This window comes from Oncorhynchus gorbuscha, linkage group LG11 (genome assembly GCF_021184085.1).
Source record: "Oncorhynchus gorbuscha isolate QuinsamMale2020 ecotype Even-year linkage group LG11, OgorEven_v1.0, whole genome shotgun sequence".
Taxonomy (NCBI): domain Eukaryota; kingdom Metazoa; phylum Chordata; class Actinopteri; order Salmoniformes; family Salmonidae; genus Oncorhynchus; species Oncorhynchus gorbuscha.
In genome coordinates this window covers 32,847,415-32,870,495 of record NC_060183.1, presented here as the reverse complement: position 1 = coordinate 32,870,495, position 23,081 = coordinate 32,847,415, and the positions used below count along the sequence as shown (strand labels likewise).

General features: G+C 39.5%; 2 protein-coding genes across 6 annotated transcripts in view; both read right to left on the bottom strand.

The window, feature by feature from the left end:
* Window positions 1–1,355: 1,355 nt before the first annotated feature.
* irf3 (interferon regulatory factor 3) lies at window positions 1,356–12,532 on the bottom strand. 5 transcript variants are annotated; one of them, XM_046369409.1, is made up of 11 exons: window positions 12,318–12,532; window positions 11,448–11,620; window positions 11,034–11,202; window positions 10,704–10,756; window positions 10,544–10,604; window positions 10,303–10,377; window positions 9,924–10,067; window positions 9,401–9,491; window positions 8,993–9,279; window positions 6,102–6,223; window positions 1,356–3,215 (listed from the first exon to the last, which is right to left on the bottom strand). In XM_046369409.1, exons 2-11 carry the CDS (start codon window positions 11,610–11,612, stop codon window positions 3,090–3,092), a joined length of 1,293 nt encoding a protein of 430 aa, XP_046225365.1. In that variant the 5' UTR covers window positions 11,613–11,620; window positions 12,318–12,532; the 3' UTR covers window positions 1,356–3,089. The 5 variants fall into 5 exon arrangements, with proteins under 5 accessions (XP_046225365.1, XP_046225369.1, XP_046225367.1 ...); XM_046369413.1 differs by having other exon boundaries at window positions 9,107–9,279; XM_046369411.1 differs by having other exon boundaries at window positions 9,924–10,058.
* Window positions 12,533–14,057: 1,525 nt separating this feature from the next.
* Window positions 14,058–23,081, bottom strand: part of LOC124048532 (proline-rich protein 12-like) — a 50,530-nt gene continuing 41,506 nt past the window's right edge. The window contains 3 exon segments of the mRNA XM_046369407.1: window positions 14,058–15,400; window positions 15,855–15,950; window positions 16,285–16,416. Coding sequence (XP_046225363.1) covers window positions 15,266–15,400; window positions 15,855–15,950; window positions 16,285–16,416 — 363 coding nt within the window. The 3' untranslated portion in view covers window positions 14,058–15,265.

Genomic DNA, 23,081 nt, shown 5'->3' with positions numbered 1-23,081 from the left:
AGTTCATTGCATGTTTAATAATGGAAAATACCTACCAAAAGGAGAACATGGATGTTTTTTTCTGTGCATGTTAGTTCAATAAGTAGCATATTGGGATGTGATTTACGGTAGATATATCTGTCAACAGTCATACATATGATGTATAGTCCTGTAATATGATTCTGGCCAGCGAAAGCAAAAATATGTTCTAATGTGGCTCTCCATGGAAAATAATTGCCCAGGCCTCCAGAAGGACAACCATCTCTGCAGCACTCCATCAATCAGGCCTTTATGGTAGAGTGACCAGGCGGAACCACTCCTCAGTAAAAGGCACGACAGCCCAATTGGAGTTTGCCAAAAGGCACCTATCTCTCAGACCATGCAATACAAGATTTTCTGGAATGATGAAAGATTGAACTATTTGGCCTGGATGCCAAGCATCACGTCTGGAGGAAACCATGCACCGCTCATCACCTGGCCAATACCATCCCTTGGCTCCACGTATAAGCAAAGCATTCTGAACAGAATAGGAGTGGGCCCATAGAGATATACGGTTCACTGGATACAGTATAGAGATGTTGTGATTTTGTGTCATTGATCTACACACAGTACCCAATAATGTCAAAGTGGAATGATGTTTCCAAAAATTTAAAATGAAACACAAATGTCTTGACTCAATAAGTATTCAACCCTTTTGTTATGGCAAGCCTAAATAAGTTCAGGACTGCTTAATAAGTTACATAATAAGTTGCATGGACTCACTGCTTGCAATAAGTGTTTACATCCCCTCAGAAAGTATTCATACTTTTGAATACTTTTAAGTATAAATAGTATCAAAAGGTTGTATGCAAGCAATCTAATCCAGATCAGTTCACATGTTTTAAAGTTTGAATGGCCTTTCTAGTTTAAACAGTGCAAGAGGAGTAGCATCTCTAGAGGGTTAATGGCTGTGATACGAGAAAACTGAAGATGGATCAACAACATTGTAGTTACTCCACAATACAAACTAATTGACAGAGTGAAAAGGAAGCCTGTAAATAAAAATATTCAAAAAAAATGCAATAAAGGCACTAAAGTAATACTGCAAAACATTTGCAAAGAAACACATTTTTGTCCTAAAACACAAGGCCAAATGTACACTGGAGTTCCTTACCAAGACAACACTGAATGTTCGTGAGTGGCCTGGCTACAGTTGACTTAAATTTGGCTTGAAAATATATGGCAAGACATGAAAATGGCTGTCTAGCAACGATCAACAACTAAATATTGAACAATTTAGGTGTTCAAAAGTTGAAGTAACTTACACAGAAAGACTCACAGCTGTAATCACTATCAGAGTGATTCAAACATGTATTGACTCAGGGGTTGACTACTTATCTAAATCAAGATAGTTTTATTTTCCATTTTTAAATGTTTTCATTTTCTTGCACTTTGACAGAATATTTTGTCTAGTTTTTGACAAAAAAATGACATACTTTATAATCCCACTTTCTAACAACAAAATGTGAAAAAAAGTAAAGGGGTGTGAATAGTTTATGAAGGCACTGTAGTACACAATTACACAGGTCTATACCCTACCCAGCAGCTTCATTTTGTCTACCTTTCAGTCAAGTCAGCCACATTTTTCTTGGACATACTTTCTGAATCCCAAAATCGATCCCTTGACCCTACTCCCTACCACGCTTATAGATCTGAGAGGATTGGATAGGTGTAAGCAATATGGCGACATCTAAACCCAGCCTTTTATCATAATGCTTTACCAATCCTCCCAAATCTACAAGTGCCTACTGTCAGCACTACTGTTTCTCGATCATGGTTTCTTCTCATTGGTCCACAGGGACAACATTATCCAGGCAGGGAGTGAATCCTGAAGGGAAGCTGTGTGCAAATATATCAATATTCCATAAATTGTATTTTTGGTCAGCTACAATGATAGAGTGAAGAAAGTGATGTAGATTAAAACACATTTTTAAAAGGTATTTTTTATTTATTGTAGTCTGAATTAGTCTCACCGCAGCATACAGTTAAGTCTTGTCTTATGTATATTGGTTTTGAAAACGAGATGAGATAGTTATGATGAGTGATGCGTGATGCATTCAATCTCATACATGCTATTGGCCAGTCGACCTTTAAATAAAGGTGTGAAATCCATTGTACCATATTACAGTTATTATTTATTAAGACTTAAGTGAAATAGATGCCATGCCTATGCATTACCTCTCCAGTTTAGATAACTGTTTAATAACAGTTTAATAACTGTGCTTGATTTGATATTTATCCTCAATTAATAATCATGAACTGGTGCTCACAATTTGAAAAAGTTAGGAGCACAACATAACATTTAAAAGCACCAGAAAAGTGGATATAGCCTATATCAAATCAAATCAAATGTATTTATATAGCCCTTCGTACATCAGTTGATATCTCAAGGTGCTGTACAGAAACCCCGCCTAAAACCCCAAACAGCAAGCAATGCAGGTGTAGAATTCAAACAACTTCTGAAGCACATGTTGTGCCCTAGAAACGAATAGGTAACCCTGTAAACACATTTGTTTATTATAAAAAGCTAAAATTTATACAAATACCTGTCATTGAAACTACATGAGAAGAATATTAGGCTTCTACATAGTTTGGGCATTTTTGTTGGCTAATTCCGTTTTGTCCTAAATTAAACCACATCATGAGGGCACCTTTGAGGTCAGGACAAATCTAAGAAGTTTACATTTTGAGTGTAGCAACCAACAGCAATACATAGACTGTTGTTTGGTTAGCGGTGTTTCTGTAGTCTACGTGTGCAATCAGCACCAGCACACTGGTGCTCCCAAATAAAAAAATACAGGTCACACAGCAAAATATTAAGAAGCATATGTGACCAAAATAGTTGCAATTTAGAACCCTGCATGCCTTGTTGATTACAGTATCATTGAAAAACCCCAAAACAGAGTGAGGTTCCCTATTAGACATTAAACTTAAATGCTTATTTAACCCATTCCCCCCTCACATACGGTTGTTTTGGTTCTGAACAGTTGATCAAATATGGTCACACAAAATAGTAAACGTTAAGACAGAATGGATACTCAGTATTTTACAGTAGGTGGATCAGTCCCTCTTTAGCACAAGTCCATCATCTCCTGCAGGGACTCCTGCAAGGACAGCTGCAGTTCCACAGACTGCAGAGAGGAGGCACCACCTTCCACCGCCATTGACTTCAGTAGCTCCAGAGCGGTTAACACCACCTGATAGAAAGCGTATGAGTTAAAAAAAAAACATGCAGAGGAAACAAAACAGAATCTCACTTCCAAACACCTAATGGAGTGTGTGCAGAGGCGGACTCACAGTACGCGACCGCCGAGTGCTGAAACGTGTGGCACGTTGATTGGTTTGGATTTCTGAGATTTAACTATTAATCATTAGTTATAATAGAGACATGAGAGGTGCCGTACTTAAACCTGGGAGGGGATGGGTGCAGGGAAAACGGTCACATGTGGCAGTACTGATAAGAGGAGGAACCATTTATTGCCCATGTCACTCAGCTCCCTGCCTAGCAATAATGACGCAATGTTTAGTGATAAGGAGGAGACTCAACCCAAAGTGGGATATGTATACTACCACGGGTGGAATCAAGTCTTTGTCGATTCAGCTCTTTGATCCTCTGGGAAGAATAAAGTTGGTTTAAGCTTTCACAGTGTCCGTTAAGTTCTTACTACAATAATTAGAACCTAACAGCGTAAAAATAGTCTGTCCTCGGTTGCAACACTCACTACCAAGTTCCAAACTGCCTCTGGAAGCAACTTCATCACGATAACTCTTCGTTGGCAGAGCTTCATGAAATGGGTTTCCATGGCCGAGCATCCGCACACAAGCCTAAGACCACAATGCGCTATGCCAAGTGTCGGCTGGAGTGGTGTAAAGCTCACCGCCATTGGACTCTGGAGAAGTGGAAAAGCATTCTTGGACTGATGAATCTGGTTTTGGCGGATGCCAGGAGAACACTACCTGCCCGAATGCATAGTGCCAACGGTAAAGTTTGATGGAGGAGGAATAATGGCCTAGGGCTGGGCCCTTTAGTTCCAGTGAAGGGAAATCTTAACGATACAGCATACAATGACATTCTAGACAATTCTGTGTTCCAAATTTGTTGCAACAGTTTGGAGAAGGCCCTTTTCTATTCAGCATGACAATGCCCCCATGCACAAAGCGAGGTCCATGCAGAAATGGTTTGTCGTAATTAGTGTGGAAGAACTTGACTGGCCTGCACAGAGCACTGACCTCAGCCCCACTGAATACTTTCGGGATGAATTGGAACGCTGGCCATGAACCAGGCCTAATTGCCCAACATCAGTGCCCCGACCTTAGTAATGCTCTTTTGGCTGAATGGAAGCAAGTCCCTGCAGCAATGTTCCAACATCTAGTGGTTAGCCTTCCCAGAAGAGTAGAGGCTGTTATAGCAGCAAAGGGGGGACCAACTCTACATTAATGCCCATGATTTTGGAATGAGATGTTCGACGAGCAAGTGTCAATATAAATTTTGGTCATGTTTTGTATATCAGTAAAACAATTTGCGATATCGACCAATACCAATATATTTTTTGCCTTTTTAACCTTTCTAGCGCAGATACAAACAGCAACCAGGTTTCTATTTATTTTACCTTTATTTAACTAGGCAAGTCAGTTAAGAACAAATTCTTATTTTCAATGACGGCCTAGGAACAGTGGTTTAACTGCCCGTTCAGGGGCAGAACAACAGATTTGTACCTTATCAGCTCTGGGATTTGAACTTGCAACCTTCCAGTTACTAGTCCAACGCTCTAAGCACTAGACTATCCTGCCGCCCCTAAGTTTATAAGGCTAATAAGAAAAGATGTCAAATGACTTGGATATTTTAAAAGGTGTAAAAACAAAAAACAAACATTGCATCAAAAAGGTACTGGTAAGTTCGGGAAAACATCAGGGAAGACCATCAGGCAATAATTGTTTGAGCAAGGCATCAGGCAAGGGAATAAAACAAATATTGCTAGAACCTATTTCTTGAATTCTAAATATAAGACATTTGAAAGCTCTAATTTTGACCGTCAAAATACCTCTTATGGCAGTAACTTCACAAGCACTAATTATGGTCAATTTAGACTGAGAATAGTATTGAGTTATGGTAAGGGGTGAAATAAGTATAGCCAGTTATGATTGTAATGGTTTAGCAGGTTATAAACGTGGCTAAAGGAAAAGGAATATAACATATACTGTTTACAGGAAACTCACTCCACATCCTTAGATGAAGTTGTGTGGAAAAAGGAATGGGGTTGTGAAATAATATTCTGTCATGGACAAAGGAACTCAAAAGGTGTGATGATATTAATTATCAAAAATGTCGATCTGAATGTAAAAAATAATCAGGAATGATTCGCAAGGAAGGTGGATCTTTTTGAATACGAAAGTGGACGAAAAATAGATTTGGCTCATTAATCTATATGATCCAAATCAGGATGATCCATACTTATCTAAAATATTTATACCAATTTATTGAACTTACAGGCAACAAATGATCAAATCATTATGGTAGGTGACTATAACACAGTGTTAAGTACCTCAATGGACCATAAAGGAAATCACTCCAAAAACTATCATCACTGTGCCCTTAATGAAATCACAAATATTATGGACACATTAGAAATAGTGGATATTTGAAGACTAAAAAAACCCAACCCAGTGAGATATAAATGGAGGAGACAACCTTTTGATGCAAGAGAGAAAGAGACAAATAGGCAAGACGACTACCTTGGTTAAAACCTCTTGGGGCTAGGGGGAAGAATTTTCACTTTTGGATAAATAGCGTGCCCAATTTAAACTTCCTGATACTCATGCCAAGAATATAAGATATGCATATTATTCGTAGATTTGGATAGAAAACACTAGTTTTCACTAGTTTCTAAAACTGTTTGAATCATGTCTGTGAGAAAACAGAAACCATTCTGCTTGTCACTACCGCTAATAGTGCACATCGTAGGTAACTAACAAGCGTAGGTAAACCTCGAGCAGAGGAGGAAGGCAAGATAACAAGAATTATGTATTACTAAACAAAATTATGCCAAGTTCACAAGGCCTGCTTATGACTGTGTGTGTCTTACCTCGACCATGACCAGTTTCTTCTCCCAGGGTCTGTTGTCCGGGTCTGGCCACTTCTCTCCCAGACAGAAGAATAGAGAAAAGGGAGGACATTTTCCTTCGTTGTTTATGAACTTCAACAGCCCTGGAGAAAGAAGGAAAGAGGGTGAAGGGATTCGAAGGTCAATGCCAGAGAACTACACATCTACCTGAAAGACTGAATCACTCCCTCTCAAACCTATAAAAGGGGAAGTTCAGTATTTTACAACTTATTGTTAGATGTTCCTAACAGGGCTCCCGGGTGACGCAGCGGCACAGAGTCGTCCGGTTTAGACAGTCATTGTAAATAAGAATTTGTTCTTAACTGACTTGCCTAGTTGATTAAAAGTTAAAGAAAAAAAAGAAAACAAAAAAAAAGGTTCCAACCCTGAAAGTTGTCTATTCTAAACAGTTGTACTCTCTCTTGAAACTCGGAGCTGCCGCATTCCTCAAGTTTTCCAGCAGTAGCCTGGGCTACATACATCCCCATGATCAAAATCAACATAGGTAGGGTGCTGCATTGTTTTCAAATCTGTAGCCTATTTGTCAGATAGGCCTAAACCATAGCCTACAGACCAAAATATTTTTGAACCATAGAACTTTACTTAACGTTGAAGTCCTTAGCCAAATAGATTTTAACTCAGTACTTCACAATTCCTGACAATTAATCAGAGTAAAAATTCCCTGTCTTAGGTCAGGATCATCACTTTATTTTAAGCATGTGAAATGTCAGAATAATAGTAGAGAATTATTTATTTCAGCTTTTATTTATTTCATCACATTCACAGTGGGTCAGAAGTTTACATACACTCAATTAGTATTTGGAAGCATTGCCTTGAAATTGTTTAACTTGGGTCAAACATTTTGGGTAGCCTTCCACAAGCTTCCCATAATAAGTTGGGTGAATTTTGACCCATTCCTCCTGACAGAGCAGTTGTAACTGAGTCAGGTTTGTAGGCCTCCTTGCTCACACATGCTTTTTCAGTTCTTCCCAAAAATGTTCTATGGGATTAAGGTCAGGGATTTGTGGTGGCCACTCCAATACCTTGACTTTGTTGTCCTTAAGCCATTTTGACACAACTTTGGAAGTATGCTTGGGGTCATTGTCCTTTTGGAAGACCCATTTGCGACCAAGTTTTAACATGCTGACTGATGTTGTGAGATGTTGCTTCAATATATCCACATAATTGTCCTTCCTCATGATGCCATCTATTTTGTGAAGTGCACCAGTCTCTCCTTCAGCAAAGCACCCCCACAACATGATACTGCTACCACCGTGCTTCACAGTTGGGATGGTGTTCTTCAGCTTGCAAGCCTCCCCCTTTTTCCTCCAAACATAATGATGGTCATTATGGCCAAACAGTTCTATTTTTGTTTCAAAAGACCAGAGGACATTTCTCCAAAAACTAAGATATTTGTCCCCATGTACAGTCTGGCTTTTTTATGGCGGTTTCGGGAGCAGTGGCTCCTTCCTTGCTGAGCGGCCTTTCAGGTTATGTCGATATAGGACTCGTTTTACTGTGAATATAGATGCTTTTGTACCCGTTTCCTCCAGTATCTTCACAAGGTCCTTTGCAGTTATTCTAGGATTGATTTGCACTTTTCGCACCAAAGTACATTCATCTCTAGGAGACAGAATGCGTCTCCTTCCTGAGCGGTATGACAGCTGCATGGTCCCATGGTGTTTATACTTGCGTACTATTGTGTGTACAGGCATTTGGAAATTGCTCCCAAGGATGAACCAGACTTGTGGAGGTCTACATTTTTTTTTCTGAGGTCTTGGCTGATTTCTTTTGATTTTCCCATGATGTCAAGCAAAGAGGCACTGAGTTTGAAGGTAGGACTTGAAATACATCCACAGGTACACCTCCAATTGACTCAAATGATGTCAATTAGCCTAATCAGAAGCTTGTAAAGCCATGACATAATTTTCTGGAATTTTCCAAGCTGTTTAAAGGCACAGTCAACTTAGTGTATGTAAACTTCTGACCCACTGGAATTGTGATACAGTGAATTATAAATAATTTGTGGTTGAAAAACAAGTTAATGACTCCAACCTAAGTGTATGTACACTTCTGACTTAAACTGTAGCTAATTAGGGAAGTAGGAACAATTCCTTGAATTCCCTTTCTACAAACGACCCACACAAACTCTAGACCAGATATGATTAATTTGAACCAAGGCACCCCTTTCTCATTGTCAATCATGAGCGATAATTATTTACGTTTTACCAGTGAAATCTCCATGTAGCATCTGCATGACAACCATATAATCTCATTCAGTTTTATGGGAATATGCATTTAGATCTTCTTGAATTACGTAGTGTTGTTTCGTGACCAATTTTTTTAGCAGATGGTGTTAAACTGTTGCCTATCTGTGTTTTGTTTCAAACAAAGCACATATTTTGCCTAGTGGCGTGCGCTGTTGAGTTTTTACAACATGTCAATCATGTCATTTATAGTTACAGCAGAGAAAATAATTGGATGAGAACAGGAAGAGCGCCAGAAGCAGCAGTGGAGGGAGCAGAGGAGCTACATAGAAAAATTGTTTGTGAAGTAGCATATGCGCAGAAGGTAGGGACGGCTGTTTAGCTATCGGGAAGAGGTGTCGAGATAATCTGGTCACGCTGCCAATCCGTTTAGAAGATTGCAAGGTTGCTCCCATCACTCCCATTGATCTTTAGCTAGCGGTGGCTAAAGTTAGTACACTTTCTCCTGGCCCATAGACTACTTTAAGGTTGAGGAACCATCTTACATTTAGTAAATACTGAACTTCCCCTTTAATAAGTTTCTCTGAAATTATTTAAAAAAACATTTTTATCATGCCTCCTTTCTAAAAAAATAAATCAGTCTCAGTATATATTTTCCTCTTTCACCTCCATAGAAGTCCTTGACCTGATATAGTGGTTCCGGGCATTTGGACACTCCCTGGGGCCTCCTGCTATTGTCAAACTTGTCAAGGCTCCAGAAGGCCTTAATTTCACCCTTACGGAGTCCGTAGATGATGGACCCGGAGGCACCCACCTCCAGGCCCTCTCCCAGGAGAGCCAGGATATCTTGGGTCAGTTTGGCCTGAGTTTCGTCCTGGACAGGCGGTGGACTGGGCAGAGAGACCAGATTCAGGCCAGAATCTGGGTCCAGAAGCGGTTGTGTAAGTTCAGGTCTAGTAGAGACAGAGCTACCAATTAGTCAGGGCTAATTGTCCTGGGTTCATAACCAAACATACAATAGACAACAACAAAAATTACAAACATGTAGCCTAGCTGTGCTATATGCCATTTTACCTGTAGACTAATCTGAACCCTGCCTCGTTCTCAACCAGCTGCTCAGGCATCTTCACTCCCCGGTAGTACACAGAAACCCTGAAGTGAGTTTCTAGGGAAAGAAAGGAAAATAATAGATTGTTGTCAAGATGAGAGGAACAACTAAACCTGGGGAAAGATAGTGTTCTGTGCATGACCATATACTGTCTAGATACAACATTGAAATCATGGGTAACCCAACGGGAGTGGCACTCCCATAACAAAACAGGGTTGTTTCAGTAGCAAAAAAAACATTTTGAAATGGAGGGAAGAAGGATGTTAAACTTGTTCATGTAGAACACAGATTGTGTGCCTGCTGAACAAAATCGTGAGCAGCCCTATAAGCATTTAAACTATTAACATTGGCACGCCCAATTATAATTTATAATTATATGTTTTTCAAAGATAGACTATTGACACCAACTACTGTGTGAAGAGAAGCCAATTGGCATTAACTTCAATCCTAGCACCCACAAGTAGAAATCTAATAATATTCATAACTTACTAAAATGTTCGCCCACCATGGTTCTGGACAATTCATTTGTTAACTGCTCCACCACCTGCTGTTCATGGGCACCACCGACAGCTCCATCCATTGGATACACCGGTTGCGGGGGCAACACAGCATCCTCCATTACAACTGGTTGCCCTAGCAAAAAAAAGGCTTAAAAGATGCACTATGCTGAAACCACTCCGTTATTTCCTGGTTGATAAAATCCTAATAGTTCACCTAATTTCAGTTTAGGTGACGAAACAATCAAGTATAGTGTATAGAATCATTGCACCGATGCAACTGCTGTGAAATATATTTTTCATAACTACTGGTAGCTCGCGATTAACCTGTTGCTGGTCTAGAGTGCCACATTGGAACGGTTGGTTCCCACCTGTTTGTTCAATGTACAACCCTTGCAGACATTTCTGAAGTATATCCTGGTTGATAGTGGTTGAGATCCCCTCTGCTGGTGAGTAGTTGTGGGAAAGATGAGTGAAGACATAACATGAGATAACAAAAGAGACATAGTACATTTCATAAATGTACATTTACCCTACTTTTAGATTGCATTAAATATCATCCATTTCCTGAAAGATTGTCGTTAAATTGTCACAAACTTTTATCTGCATTACCTGTGTATACAGTTTCTTCTGTTGCAAGGTAAAGGTCATTAAAACATGGTAGACCATGACTCTAAAAGAGTTGGGGAAAAAGAAGTGGTGTTTAAAAAAGATTTTACAGTACAGGTACTGCATTCCATTCACAAGTGAGAATTCTTATAAGCACACTCACTTCTTGTAATGGACTGGGATCTTGATACAGATCATGTTCTGGGTGCTGAGATCCTTTAGAGATGCACAAGTTTGAAAACAAAATGATTGAGTGTCATTTCATGTTGTTTCAGAACTGAAGTTCTGCTACTAACGTATGTCTCCATTTAGATATGTAATATTTTTGCAACTTTCAGTAAATGTTTATCTCTTGGCCATTTACTGTATATTAAAGAGAACGTGTTCTATTTGACTCATATTTAACTCCTATGTCACACCCATATGTCATTGTTTTAATAATAAACCAAGCATTGAATTGTTTTCCTTTGTATTTTTTGGGTTGGTGCTTTACCTCCTGTAGGTGCCTCATCTGGCCACTGGAACAGTTTGTTGGGGTTGGCTGCATCATTTTTGTTGTCAAGAAGCATTTTGAACCCCTTGGCTCGGAGGGCAGAACGGAAGTTTCTCTTCCAAATGGAGTGGTCGCCTTGAACCCTACCATTGCTAACCTCAGCCCACGCCTAAGGAGAGAAGTGGGGGCTGTATCATACCGTATCATATCGTATTTTTGAAAGTTATTTATCTTGAAAACTTGATTGCTGACATGCAACACATTTTGGGACTATAAACAATGGACTAATGAAACAAATACTGTACCAAAATATAGTTTTTGGGAGGAACTTTGCTTTAAGTTTTGGGAGCAGTAAATGGTGAGTAACACTGTTCTTATTTATTTTTTAAGTGAGGAGCGAGATATTGACTTTACCTTGAAAATAAGTACATCATCGCTGCAGGAATCCTGCCTCAAAGCATGTTTCCAAGGGATGCAGAACTCTGTTTGCTCCTGATTGGTCCAGGTAACCCCGGGATACCGGCCACTATTTATCTGTTCGCGCAGCCAAGGGATGAGGAGCGGTTTGGATTGAGACATGTCTTAATCTAAAAGAGTTAAAGAACAGCATTGTGACAGCCTGTGTGAACTGGGAACAATATGTATAAAATAAATTGTGGTCAGTATAGTCAGTATCTTTCTGTAAATCACAGATTTATTTTTGAATACTCCCTTTAAAAAAAGATGAGAAAAAAAACACACATGCATTTACATTCACAGACTGCAAATGATAAAAGCGATAGAATGAATAAAAGATAAAGTAACAGTCATAGGCGTCATCATATTACAAAAATACACGCGTTTTAAAATCAAAGATAATCAAAATATAGCCTAGTATTCAGATTAGACGGTACAGAAATGATAAAACGGGTTGAGTATACTTTGTGTAAAAAATAATTTGAGCAATTCAACACAAATTACACATCTATGGATCTATCCATGTATTTTAAAACTGTTAGGATTCTGGTTTAGGCTGTGTATCATCGTAGATTATGGATTTCAAAGAAATGCTACTCCACTGTATCTGTATCATAAATGTATTCATTGTGCATGTTATGGGTAATCCTAAATACTCTTTGCTAGTTCAGGACCGCAATAAATCATTCCAAGAGATTGTAGCGTGTAATAACAGACTTCGATTTGATTGTGTCACTTTCCCACACACACACAGGTAATTGACATTTGCATTAGATTGAATAACGATATAGTGCTAACAAAGAATTGCTCATTTAAAGGTGATCTTACCTCGTCTTCGGACAGTGTGCCGAAGTTCACGAATCAGTATTGTCTGGATTAAAGTAAAGGTAATGGTAATTATCATTAAGATATATTATGCAAAAAATATGAAGTGTGTCGACCGTGACTACAGAAACTCGCATAAAATTCAAACCGATATATCTCTCTATATATGTGCTATCAAGCGAATGCTTTCTTGGGAAATCCAGTGTCTTCAGTTTCGTTTTCCAGTTTATACGTCACAAACAGCTCTGAGGTAACTTCCTTTTTGTGATCTATCCAATACCACTAGGTGGTGTAGTCACACTATTTCAAAATCAAATCACATTTTATTGGTCGCCTAAACATATTTTGCAGATGTTATCATAGGTGCAGTAATACCGAACAATACACACAAAACCCAAAAAATAAATCAGACATTTTAAGCAAATACCTGAACAAGCAATGATTCTGTAATATAAATATATATGATGGTGTGTGTGTGTGCGTGTATATAGAGTATTTGGACAGTATAGGAATTTAAAAGGTGTGTACAGCAGTAGTTGTACAGGATGAGCCATGACTAGAATACAGTAAAATACATGTGAAGTGGGTAAAACAACAGTATGTAAACATTAAAGTGACCAGTGCTCAATGACTATGTGCAGTACATTGGTCAGCAGTCTCTAAAAGGTGCAGGGTAGAGTACCAGGTTGTAACTGTCTAGTAACAGTGACTAAGTTCAGGGCAGGGAACTGGGCATAGGCTGGCTATTGGTGACTATTTACAGGGTGTAAAGTATTTTCAAGTAGTACTTTCAACTATTTTTGGGGGGGTATCTGTACTTTACTATTTATATTTTTGACAACTTTTACTTCAATACATTTCAAAAGACAATCATGTACTTTTTACTCCATACATTTTCCCTGACACCCAAAGTACTCATTACATTTGGAACGCTTAGCAGGACAGGAAAACTGTATAATTCACACACAAGATAATATCCCTGGTCATCCCTACTGCCTCTGATCTGATGGACTCACTCAACACATGCTTCGTTTGTAACTGATGTCTGAGTATAGAAGCTGTTTTTCAGTCTCAGTCCCAGCTTTGATGCACCTGTACCACCTCTACCTTCTAGACCAGGGTTTAATGTCTGCTGGTTTTTGTATTTTACTTTCAAGTAAGACCTAGACAACCAGGTAAGGAATTCCCTTACTAATCAGTGAACTTAATTTAATCAATCAAGTAGAAGGGAGCGAAAAACCGCAGACACTCTGCCCTCCGTAGAAAGGGTTTGACACCTGTGTTCTAGAAGGTAGTGGGGTGAACAGGCCTCCTGAGGTTGAAGAGGTGCTGTTGTTACAACTTCTTCACCACACGGTCTGTGTGGATGGACTATTTCAGGCTGTCAGTGACGTGTACGCTGAGGAACTTAAACCTTTTCACCTGCTCTCTGCTGTCTGTTGAAGTCCACAATCAGCTCCTTCGTTTTGTTGATGTTGATGGAGGGGTTAATTTCCTGGCACCACTCTGCCAGGGCCTTCACCTCCTCCCTGTAGGCTGTCTCATCGTTGTTGTTAAACAGGCCTACGACTGTTGCTGTCTGCAATCTTGAAGATTGAATTGGAGACATGCGTGGACACGCAGCCATGGGCGAACAGGGAGTACAGGAGGGGGCTGATCAGGCACCCTTGTTATGCTCCAGTGTTGAGGATCAGCATAGTGGAGGAGTTGTTGCATTTCATATACATTGATTTCAACAACAAATTGTTCTTTGCCGGTTTTATTTGTTTTTCAAATACAGGGTTAATGTACAGAAGAAAACAACGTGTCAAGAACTGTACAATATTTACACAAAGACTTTCTTTCGAAGGAAAATTTGATTGACTTTCTTTTGGAAACATAGTAATATGCCCAAATATCAGACTAATAAAATTGAAATTACTATTTCCTTTTTAAATATTACTTATTTATAACCACTCGTGTATAAGGGAACTGTATATGGTTATTAGTTTCTTTCATTTTTAACCTGCATGATTCTGATGAATGAACTAATGCACTACAATGTCTACATTTCAAATATACTCTCCCATTCTCCCCTTTTACAGACATAGTTGATAACATGTTTTCGTCTTGTCCTCAAATCTTTTGTATAGAAAAAAAAAGGAAGACAGCTCGGATATGTGGGTGTACGATTTTATGTATAACCTGTGAAAAATGTTACTTAAAATGCTAAGGCGGCATCCCAGCGCTTGTGAGAGTTTATATTAAAAACCTCATAAATAATACAAATGTGTTTATATACTACCACATAGTGCGCCGGTACTGCCGACTACTGTCGCGTAGAGCGAGCGAGAATTAACACCTTTATGTTGCATCCGTTCCCATATAGTCACACTGCACTCCTCTAACACAATGTTTTAAAAATCATTCTCGCCCACGTCCACTCGTTAAAAGCCGTTAGAGTCTTTAAAAGATAATTTATGTAAAAACGAAACAGTAATTGATTCTCTCTGAACTGTTTGGGACTGACACCGTTTTACAATGTCAGTATGACAATCCTCTGTAACTTGGTGCAATACCTCATCCATCTGCTGTGTCTTTTCTCTGTGACCCTAATGTCAGTCTTTGTCTCCTGATTGGTCAGTCTCCTCTCTTGGCCCATCAGGAACGACCCCAGCACCTGTGCGGTCATCATCCATTCTCAAGGTCAAGTAATTCTATATTTTAGTAATTGAGCAACTAAGGAGAGGTCACTCTCCAAGGTCACACCTACCAACCCTCTTGTTCCTAGAGTGGCCTTTCAAGTTGTCCCTCAGACCCACACGACTCCAGGTGGGATGGGGCCTCTATACAACTCTATTCCCTCGTTTCCACTCGTTCACCAACCTCTGTTTCTGGGGCCCTAGTTTCTGTGCCTTATGTTCTTTGGCTTTCCCTCTTTCTTTCTGTATCCGTTCCCCTTGGTCTGTCCCTCAGGCCTTGGTGCTGAGTGTGAGCAGCTCGATGAAGGAGTTGAAGAGGGTGTCCAGCCAGCCATGGTTGGCCATACACTGCTGCACCACCTCCTCTTGCCCAGGGTCCTCAGCTGCCTGCTCTATAGTGTTGGTCTGCCAGGGAAGACAGAATATAAGCACAATATATGTTTTGACTATGGTAATAGTATGTCTATTTGAAAAATAGAAGTTCATGTCTAGGCTATGGTGTATCTACCCAAGGAATAAACAATATTTGATGTATGCTGGGGAAACACAATATTAATATAAACAAAGTATTTAGAATTCCTATCAACTATTGTTGATTGGCAATGAAGTATGAATTTAATTTAGTTGACTGTCAGCATGGGACATATAAAACACTATATATTACATCTCTTGTGTGTTGATTGGAACAATATAAGCTTGTGTCTTTAAGCAGTGGTTCGGGAATCAAACAAGATGGACTAATATTTCTGCTGGGTAAATATAAATATTTTTTAAAGAACTGTTCTCAATGCTATTTAAATATCGCAACATATTTAAATACCTATTACAATAGTATAAAATACAGGTCGGATGTCCTTACCTCTTTCTTACAATGTAAGAAAGTATGATATTTATAATGATGCAGGGAGTGATAGAGGCTGTAGATCCGACATGACTCTGTTGACAGTTTAAGGTCCTGGCGGAAGACAGAGAGGTTATTCTAATAGTATAAAAACATGAACCCCCCCCCACACACATCTAATCAAGGTTCAACAGCACGACATGGGAATACACACACACACACACACACACACACACACACACACACACACACACACACACACACACACACACACACACACACACACACACACACACACACACACACACACACACACACACACACACACACACACACACACACACACACACACACACACACACACACTTACTTTATCAACTTATAAGAGATGGACAACCAACCCCACCCTCCCCCAAACACACACACAGAATTACCAACAAACACACACCTGTGGTTTGGGCAGGCTCTTCTTGACTCTGTTGAGAGTCTTGCGGTTGTAGCCCTCCCCACTGAACCGCACCCTCACAGTTCCTGAGTCCAGGGGGTCCCCCGCCATCTGAGGGTACGTGTGCAGGGTATCCTAAATGGGTGGAGAGAGAGAAATAGGAAGGACAGAATGAAAGGTAGACCTTGAATATTGAAAAGGCTAGAACGCTTGAGGTTAAATAGAAGCATAATATTCTATAAAACAAATATCAAATGTAAATTCATGAGAATCCTGCAAACAGATACATACAACAGATGGCCAGAGAAGCATACACAGAGTGAAGAATATATTAGGAACACATGATCTTGCCATGACAGACTGACCAGGTGAAAGCTATGATCCCTTATTGGGGCGGCAGGGTAGCTGAGTGGTTAGAGCGTTGGACTAGTAACCAGAAGGTTGCAAGTTCAAACCGCCGCGCTGACAAGGTACAAATCTGTCGTTCTGCCCCTGAACAGATAGTTATCCCACTAGGCCGTCATTGAAAATAAGAACGTGTTCTTAACTGACTTGCCTAGTTAAATAAAGGTAAAATAAAAATTCAATTATTGATGTCACTTAATTAATCTACTTTAAAAATCAGTGTTGATGAAAGGGAGGAGACAGGTTAAAGAATAATGTTGAAGCATTGAGGCAATTGAGACATTGATTGTGTATGTGTGCCATTCAGAGGGTGAATGGACAAGCAAAACGATTTAAGTGCCCTTGAACGGGGTATGGTAGGACTGCAACGCTGCTGGGTTTTTCACCCTCAAAAAGGACATCCAGCCAACTTGACAACTGCGGAAAGCATTAGAGTCAACATGGGCCAGCATCCCTGCGGAATGCTTGACAGCTTGTAGTCCATGCCCCGACGAAATAAGGCTGTTTTGAGGGGAAATTGGGGTGCAACTAGGTGTTCCTAATGTTTTGTACACTCAGTGTAATCTCATAGCAAAAGGTCTGAATACTTATGTAAATAACATTTCTGTTTTTGATTTTTAATAAATTTGCAAACATTTCAAAAACCTGTTTTCGCTTGGTCTTTATGGGGTATTGTGTGTAGATTGATATTTTAATTTAACCATTTTACAAAAACACTATTCTAAAATGAATAAAATGTTGATTGGAGTCCAGTCAAAAGTTAGAAATAAGTTAAAATAAGTGTTCATCCAGTATTGTTGTAATTGTCATTATTTCAAGTTTCTTTTTTAAATAAGGAGATTAATCGGTATCGGCTTTTTTTTGGTTCTCCACAAATCGGTATTGGCATTGAAAAATCATAATTGGTCGACCTCTAGTTTACATAAAGGTCCCATAGTTGCGAGTGCATATCAGAGCAAAAACCAAGCCATGAGGTCAAAAGGGATTGTCCATAGAGCTCCGAGACAGGATTGTGTAGAGGCACAGATCTGGGGAAGGGTACCAAAACATTTCTGCAGCATTGAAGGTCTCAAGAACACAGTAGCCTCCATTATTCTAAAATGGAAGAAGTTCGGGACCATCGAGACTTCCTAAAGCTGGCCACCCGGCCAAACTGAGCAGAGAACCTTCCAGAAGGACAACCATCTCTGCAGCACTCAACCAATCAGGTCTTGGTAGAGCGGCCAGACGGAAACCACTGCTCAGAAAAAGGCACGACAGCCCAATGTTTTTCAGCGGCAGGGACTGGGAGACTAGTCAGGATAGAGGGAAAGATGAACGGAGAAAAGTACAGATAGATCCTTGATGAAAACCTGCGCCAGAAAGCTTAGGATCTCAGACTGGGGCGAAGGTTTAGCTTCCAACAGGACAACAACCTTAAGCACACACAATAAAAAAAAACGCAGAAGTGGCTTCGGGACAAGTCCCTGAATGTACTTGAGTGGCCCAGCCAGAGTCAGGACTTGAACCCCATCGAACATCTCTGGAGAGACCTGAAAATAGGTGTGCAGGGATGCTCCCCATCCAACCTGACAGAGATTGCGAGGATCTGTAGAGAAGAATGGGAGAAACTACCCAAATACAGGTGTGCCAAGCTTGTACTGTCATACCCAAAAAGTCTCAAGGCTGTAATCGCTGCCAAAGGTGCCTCAACAAAGTACTGAGTAAAGGGTCTGAATACTTATGTGATTTCAGTTTATTTTTTATAAAATAAAAAATATATAAAAAAGAGAATAACCTGTTCATGCTTTGTCATTATGGGGTATTGTGTGTAGATTGATTAGGGGGAAAACGATTAAATACATTTTAGAAGACGGCTGTAACGTAACCAGATGTGGAAAAAGTCAAGGGGTCTGAAAACTTTCCGAATGCACTGTATATACACAGTACTAGTCAAAAGATTGGAAACCAACTCATTCCAGGGGTTTTCTTAATTTTCTACATTGTAGAATAAAAGTGAAGACATCAAAACTATGAAATAACACATATGGAGTCATGTAACAAAAAAATGTTAAATCAAAATGTATTTCATATTTGAGATTCTTCAAAGTAGCCACCTTTTGCCTGGATGACAGCTTTGCACACTTGGCATTCTCTCAACCAGCTTCATAAGGTAACCTGGAATGCATTTTAATTAACAGGTGTGCCCAGTTAAAAGTTAATTTGTGGAATTTCTTTCCTTCTAAATGTGTTTGAGCCAATAAGTTGTGTTGTGACAAGGTAGGGGTGGGTTTACAGAATAGAGGTGGACATATTGTGATTTTTCAACGCCGATACCGATCATTGGAGGAACAAAAAAAGCTGATACCGATTTAATCTGACAATTTTTACACAAAAGTTCACATACACTTAGGTTAGAGTCACAAACTCATTTTTCAACCACTCCACACATTTCCTGTTAACAAACAATAGTTTTGGGAAGTCGGATGGGACATCTACTTTGTGCAGGACACAAGTAATGTTTCCAAAAAAATGTTTACAGACAGATTATTTCACTGTATCACAATTCCAGTGGGTCGGAAGTTAACATACACTAAGTTGACTATGCCTTTAAACAGCTTGGAAAATTCCAGAAAATTACGTCATGGCTTTAGAAACGTCTGATAGGCTAATTTACATCATTTGAGTCAATTGGAGGTGTACCTGTGGATGTATTTGAAGGCCTACCTTCAAACTCTGTGCATATTTGCTTGGGAAATTCAAAAGAAATCAGCAAACACCTCAGAAAAAAAATTGTAGACCTCCACAAATCTGGTTCGTACTTTGGAGCAATTTCCAAACGCCTGAAGGTACCATGTTCATCTGAACGAACAAACAAACAATAGTACGCAAGTAAAAACACCATGGGACCAAGCAGCTGCTGAAGGAGACGAGTTCTGTCTCCTAGAGATGAACGTACTTTGGTGCGAAATGTAAAATCAATCACAGACCAACAGAAAAGGACCTTGTACCCGTTTCCTCCAGCATCTTCACAAAGTATCTAGATCCACAGTAAAAAAAAGTCCTATATCGACATCACCTGAAAGGCCGCTCAGCAAGAAGCCACTGCTCCAAAACCGCCATAAAAAAGCCAGGCTACGGTTTGCAACTGTACATGGGGGCGAAGATCGTACTTTTTGGAGAAATGACCTCTGGTCTGATGAAAAAAAAAATAGAACTGTTTGGCCATAATGACCATCGTTATGTTTGGAGGAAAAAGGGGGAGACTTGCAAGTCGAAGAACACCATTCCAACCATGAAGCACGGGGTTGGCAGCATCATGTTGTAGGGGTGCTTTGCTGCAGGAGGGACTGGTGCACTTCACAAAATAGAAGGCATCATGAGGATGGAAAATTATGTGGATATATTGAAGCAACATCTCAAGACATCATTTATTTATTTGTTATTTTACCAGGTAAGTTGACTGAGAACATGTTCTCATTAGCAGCAACGACCTGGGGAGAGGAGGGGGATTAATGAGCCAATTGTAAACTGGGGATCATTAGGTGACCGTGATGGTTTGAGGGCCAGATTGGGAATTTAGCCAGGACACCGGGATTAACACCCCTACTCTTACAATAAGTGCCATGGGATCTTTAATAACCTCAGAGAGTCAGGAGACCCGTTTAACGTCCCATCTGAAAGACGGCACCCACCACAGGGCAGTGTCCCCAATCACTGCCCTGGGGCATTGGGATATTTTTTAGACCAGAGGAAAGAGTGCCTCCAACTGGCCCTCCAACACCACTTCCAGCAGCATCTGGTCTCCCATCCAGGAACAGACCAGGACCAACCCTGCTTAGCTTCAGAAGCAAGCCAGCAGTGGTATGCAGGGTGGTATGCTGCTGGCATAAAGTCAGGAAGTTAAAGCTTGGTCGCAAATGGATCTTCCAAATGGACAATGACCCCAAGCATACTTCCAAAGTTGTGGCAAAATGGCTTAAGGACAACAAAGTCAAGGTATTGGAGTGGCCATCACAAATCCCTGACCTCAGTCTTATAGAAAATTTGTTGTCAGAACTGAAAAAGCATGTGCTAGCAAGGAGGCCTACAAGCCTGACTCAGTTACACCAGCTCTGTCAGGAGGAATGGGCCAAAATTCCCCCAGCTTATTGTGGGAAGCTACCCAAAATGTTATGACCAAAGTTAAAAAACTTATTTGGGATTGGGGGCAGTATTTTCACATCCGGATGAAAAGCGTGTTCTGGGCCTGCTTACTCAGGCCCAGAAGCTAAGATATGCATATTATTAGTAGATTTTGATTGAAAACACTCTGAAGTTTCTAAAACGGTTTGAATCATGTCTGTGAGTATAACAGAACTTATTTGGCAGGCGAAACCCTGAGGACAAACAATTCCGATTTTTTTTTTCAATTCAATTTTTTTTAGGTCACTCTTTTCAATGAGTTTCATTGGGAATCCAGATTTCTAAGGGACTTGCTTGCAGTTACTATCGCTTCCACTGGATGTCAACAGTCTTTAGAAATTGGTTGAGGTTTTTCCCTTTGAGAAATGAAGTAGCAGCATTGTTCAGAACGAGGGTAGAGGGAAGTGTACTCTTTGTTAGAGACGTGTGACCTGAAAGCTTGCTACACTTTGTTTTCCTCCGGTATTGAACACTGTTTATCACATCTTAAATTTTATTGATTATTTACCTGAAAAAATACCTAAAGTTGTATTAGGAAAGTTGTTTGAAATGTTTGGACAAAGATTACAGGTAACTTATGAGATATTTTGTAGTCATGTTGCGCGAGTTGGAGCCGGTGTTTTTCTGGATCAAACGCGCCAAATAAATGGTCATTTTGGATATATATATTGAAGGAATTAATTTTTTTTAAAGGACCAGTTGTGATGTTTATGGGACATATTGGAGTACCAACAAGAAGAAGCTCGTCAAATGTAAGGCATGAATTATATCTAGAATTATATCTATATTTCTGCATTTTGTGTCGAGCTTGGAGGGTCGAAATTTGATCATCTGTGTTTGCTTGCTGGGGTGTTGTCCTCAGATAATAGCATCGTTTGCTTTCGCCATAAAGACTTTTTGAAATTCTACAAATTTGGCTGGATTCAAAAGAAGTGTAGCTTTAATTTGGTGTATTACATGTGTGAATCCATGAAAGTTACATTTCTATAGTAATTTATTTGAATTTGGTGCTCTGCATTTTCACTGGATGTTGGGCAGGTGGAAAGCTACCGTCCCACCTATCCCAGAGAAGTTAAACAATTTAAAGGCAATGCTACCAAATACTAATTGAGTGTATGTAAACTTCTGACGCAATGTGATGAAATAAATAAAAGTTTAAATAAATCCCTCTACTATTATTCTGACATTTCACATTCTTATATTAAGTGGTGGTCCTAACTGACCTAAGACATGGAATTCTTACTCTGATTGTCAGGAATTGTGAAAAACTGAGTTTAAAATGTTTTTGCCTAAGGTGTATTTAAACTTCCGACTTCAACTGTATATATTTGTAATAATGATAATTACAACACTGAATATACACTTATTTTTAACTTAATATAATAAATAAATAAAATCTATTTAGTCTCAAATAAATAATGATACATGCTGAACTTGGTTTAAATAATGCAAAAACATAGTGTTGGAGAAGAAAGTAAAAGTGCAATATGTGTCATGTAAGAAAGCTAATGTTGAAGTTCCTTGCTCAGAACATATGAAAGCTGGTGGTTCAATATTCCCAGTTCTTCAATATTCCCAGTTAAGAAGTTTTAGGTTGTAGTTACTATAGGAATCATGATGCATCAACTATTTCTCTCTATACCATTTGTATTTCATATACCTTTGACTATTAGATGTTCTTATAGCCACTTTAGTATTGCCAGCCTAATCTCAGGAGTTGAAAGGCTTGAAGTCATTAACAGCGCTGTACCTCAAGCATTGCTAAGAGCTGCTGGCAAATGCAGGAAAGTTGGAATGAATGCTTACGAGTCTGCAGCTGCCTACCACCGCTCAGTCAGACTGCTCTATCAAATCATAGGCTTAATTATAATAAAATAAACACAGAAATACGAGGCTTTGGTCATTAATATGGTCAAATCTGGAAACCATAATTTTTAAAACAAAACGTTTATTCTTTGTGAAATGCAGAACCGTTCTGTATTTTATTGAACGGGTGGCAACCCTAAGTCTAAATATTGCTGTTACATTGCACAACCTTCAATGTTAGGTCATAATTATGTAAAATTCTTGCAAATTAGTTTGCAACGAGCCAGGCAAGCCCAAACTGTTTCATATACCCTGACTTGCGTGAAATGAACGCAAGAGAAGCGACAATTTCCCTAGTTAATATTGCCTGCTAACATAAATGTATTTTAACTAAATATGCAGGTGTAAAAAAAATATACTTGTGT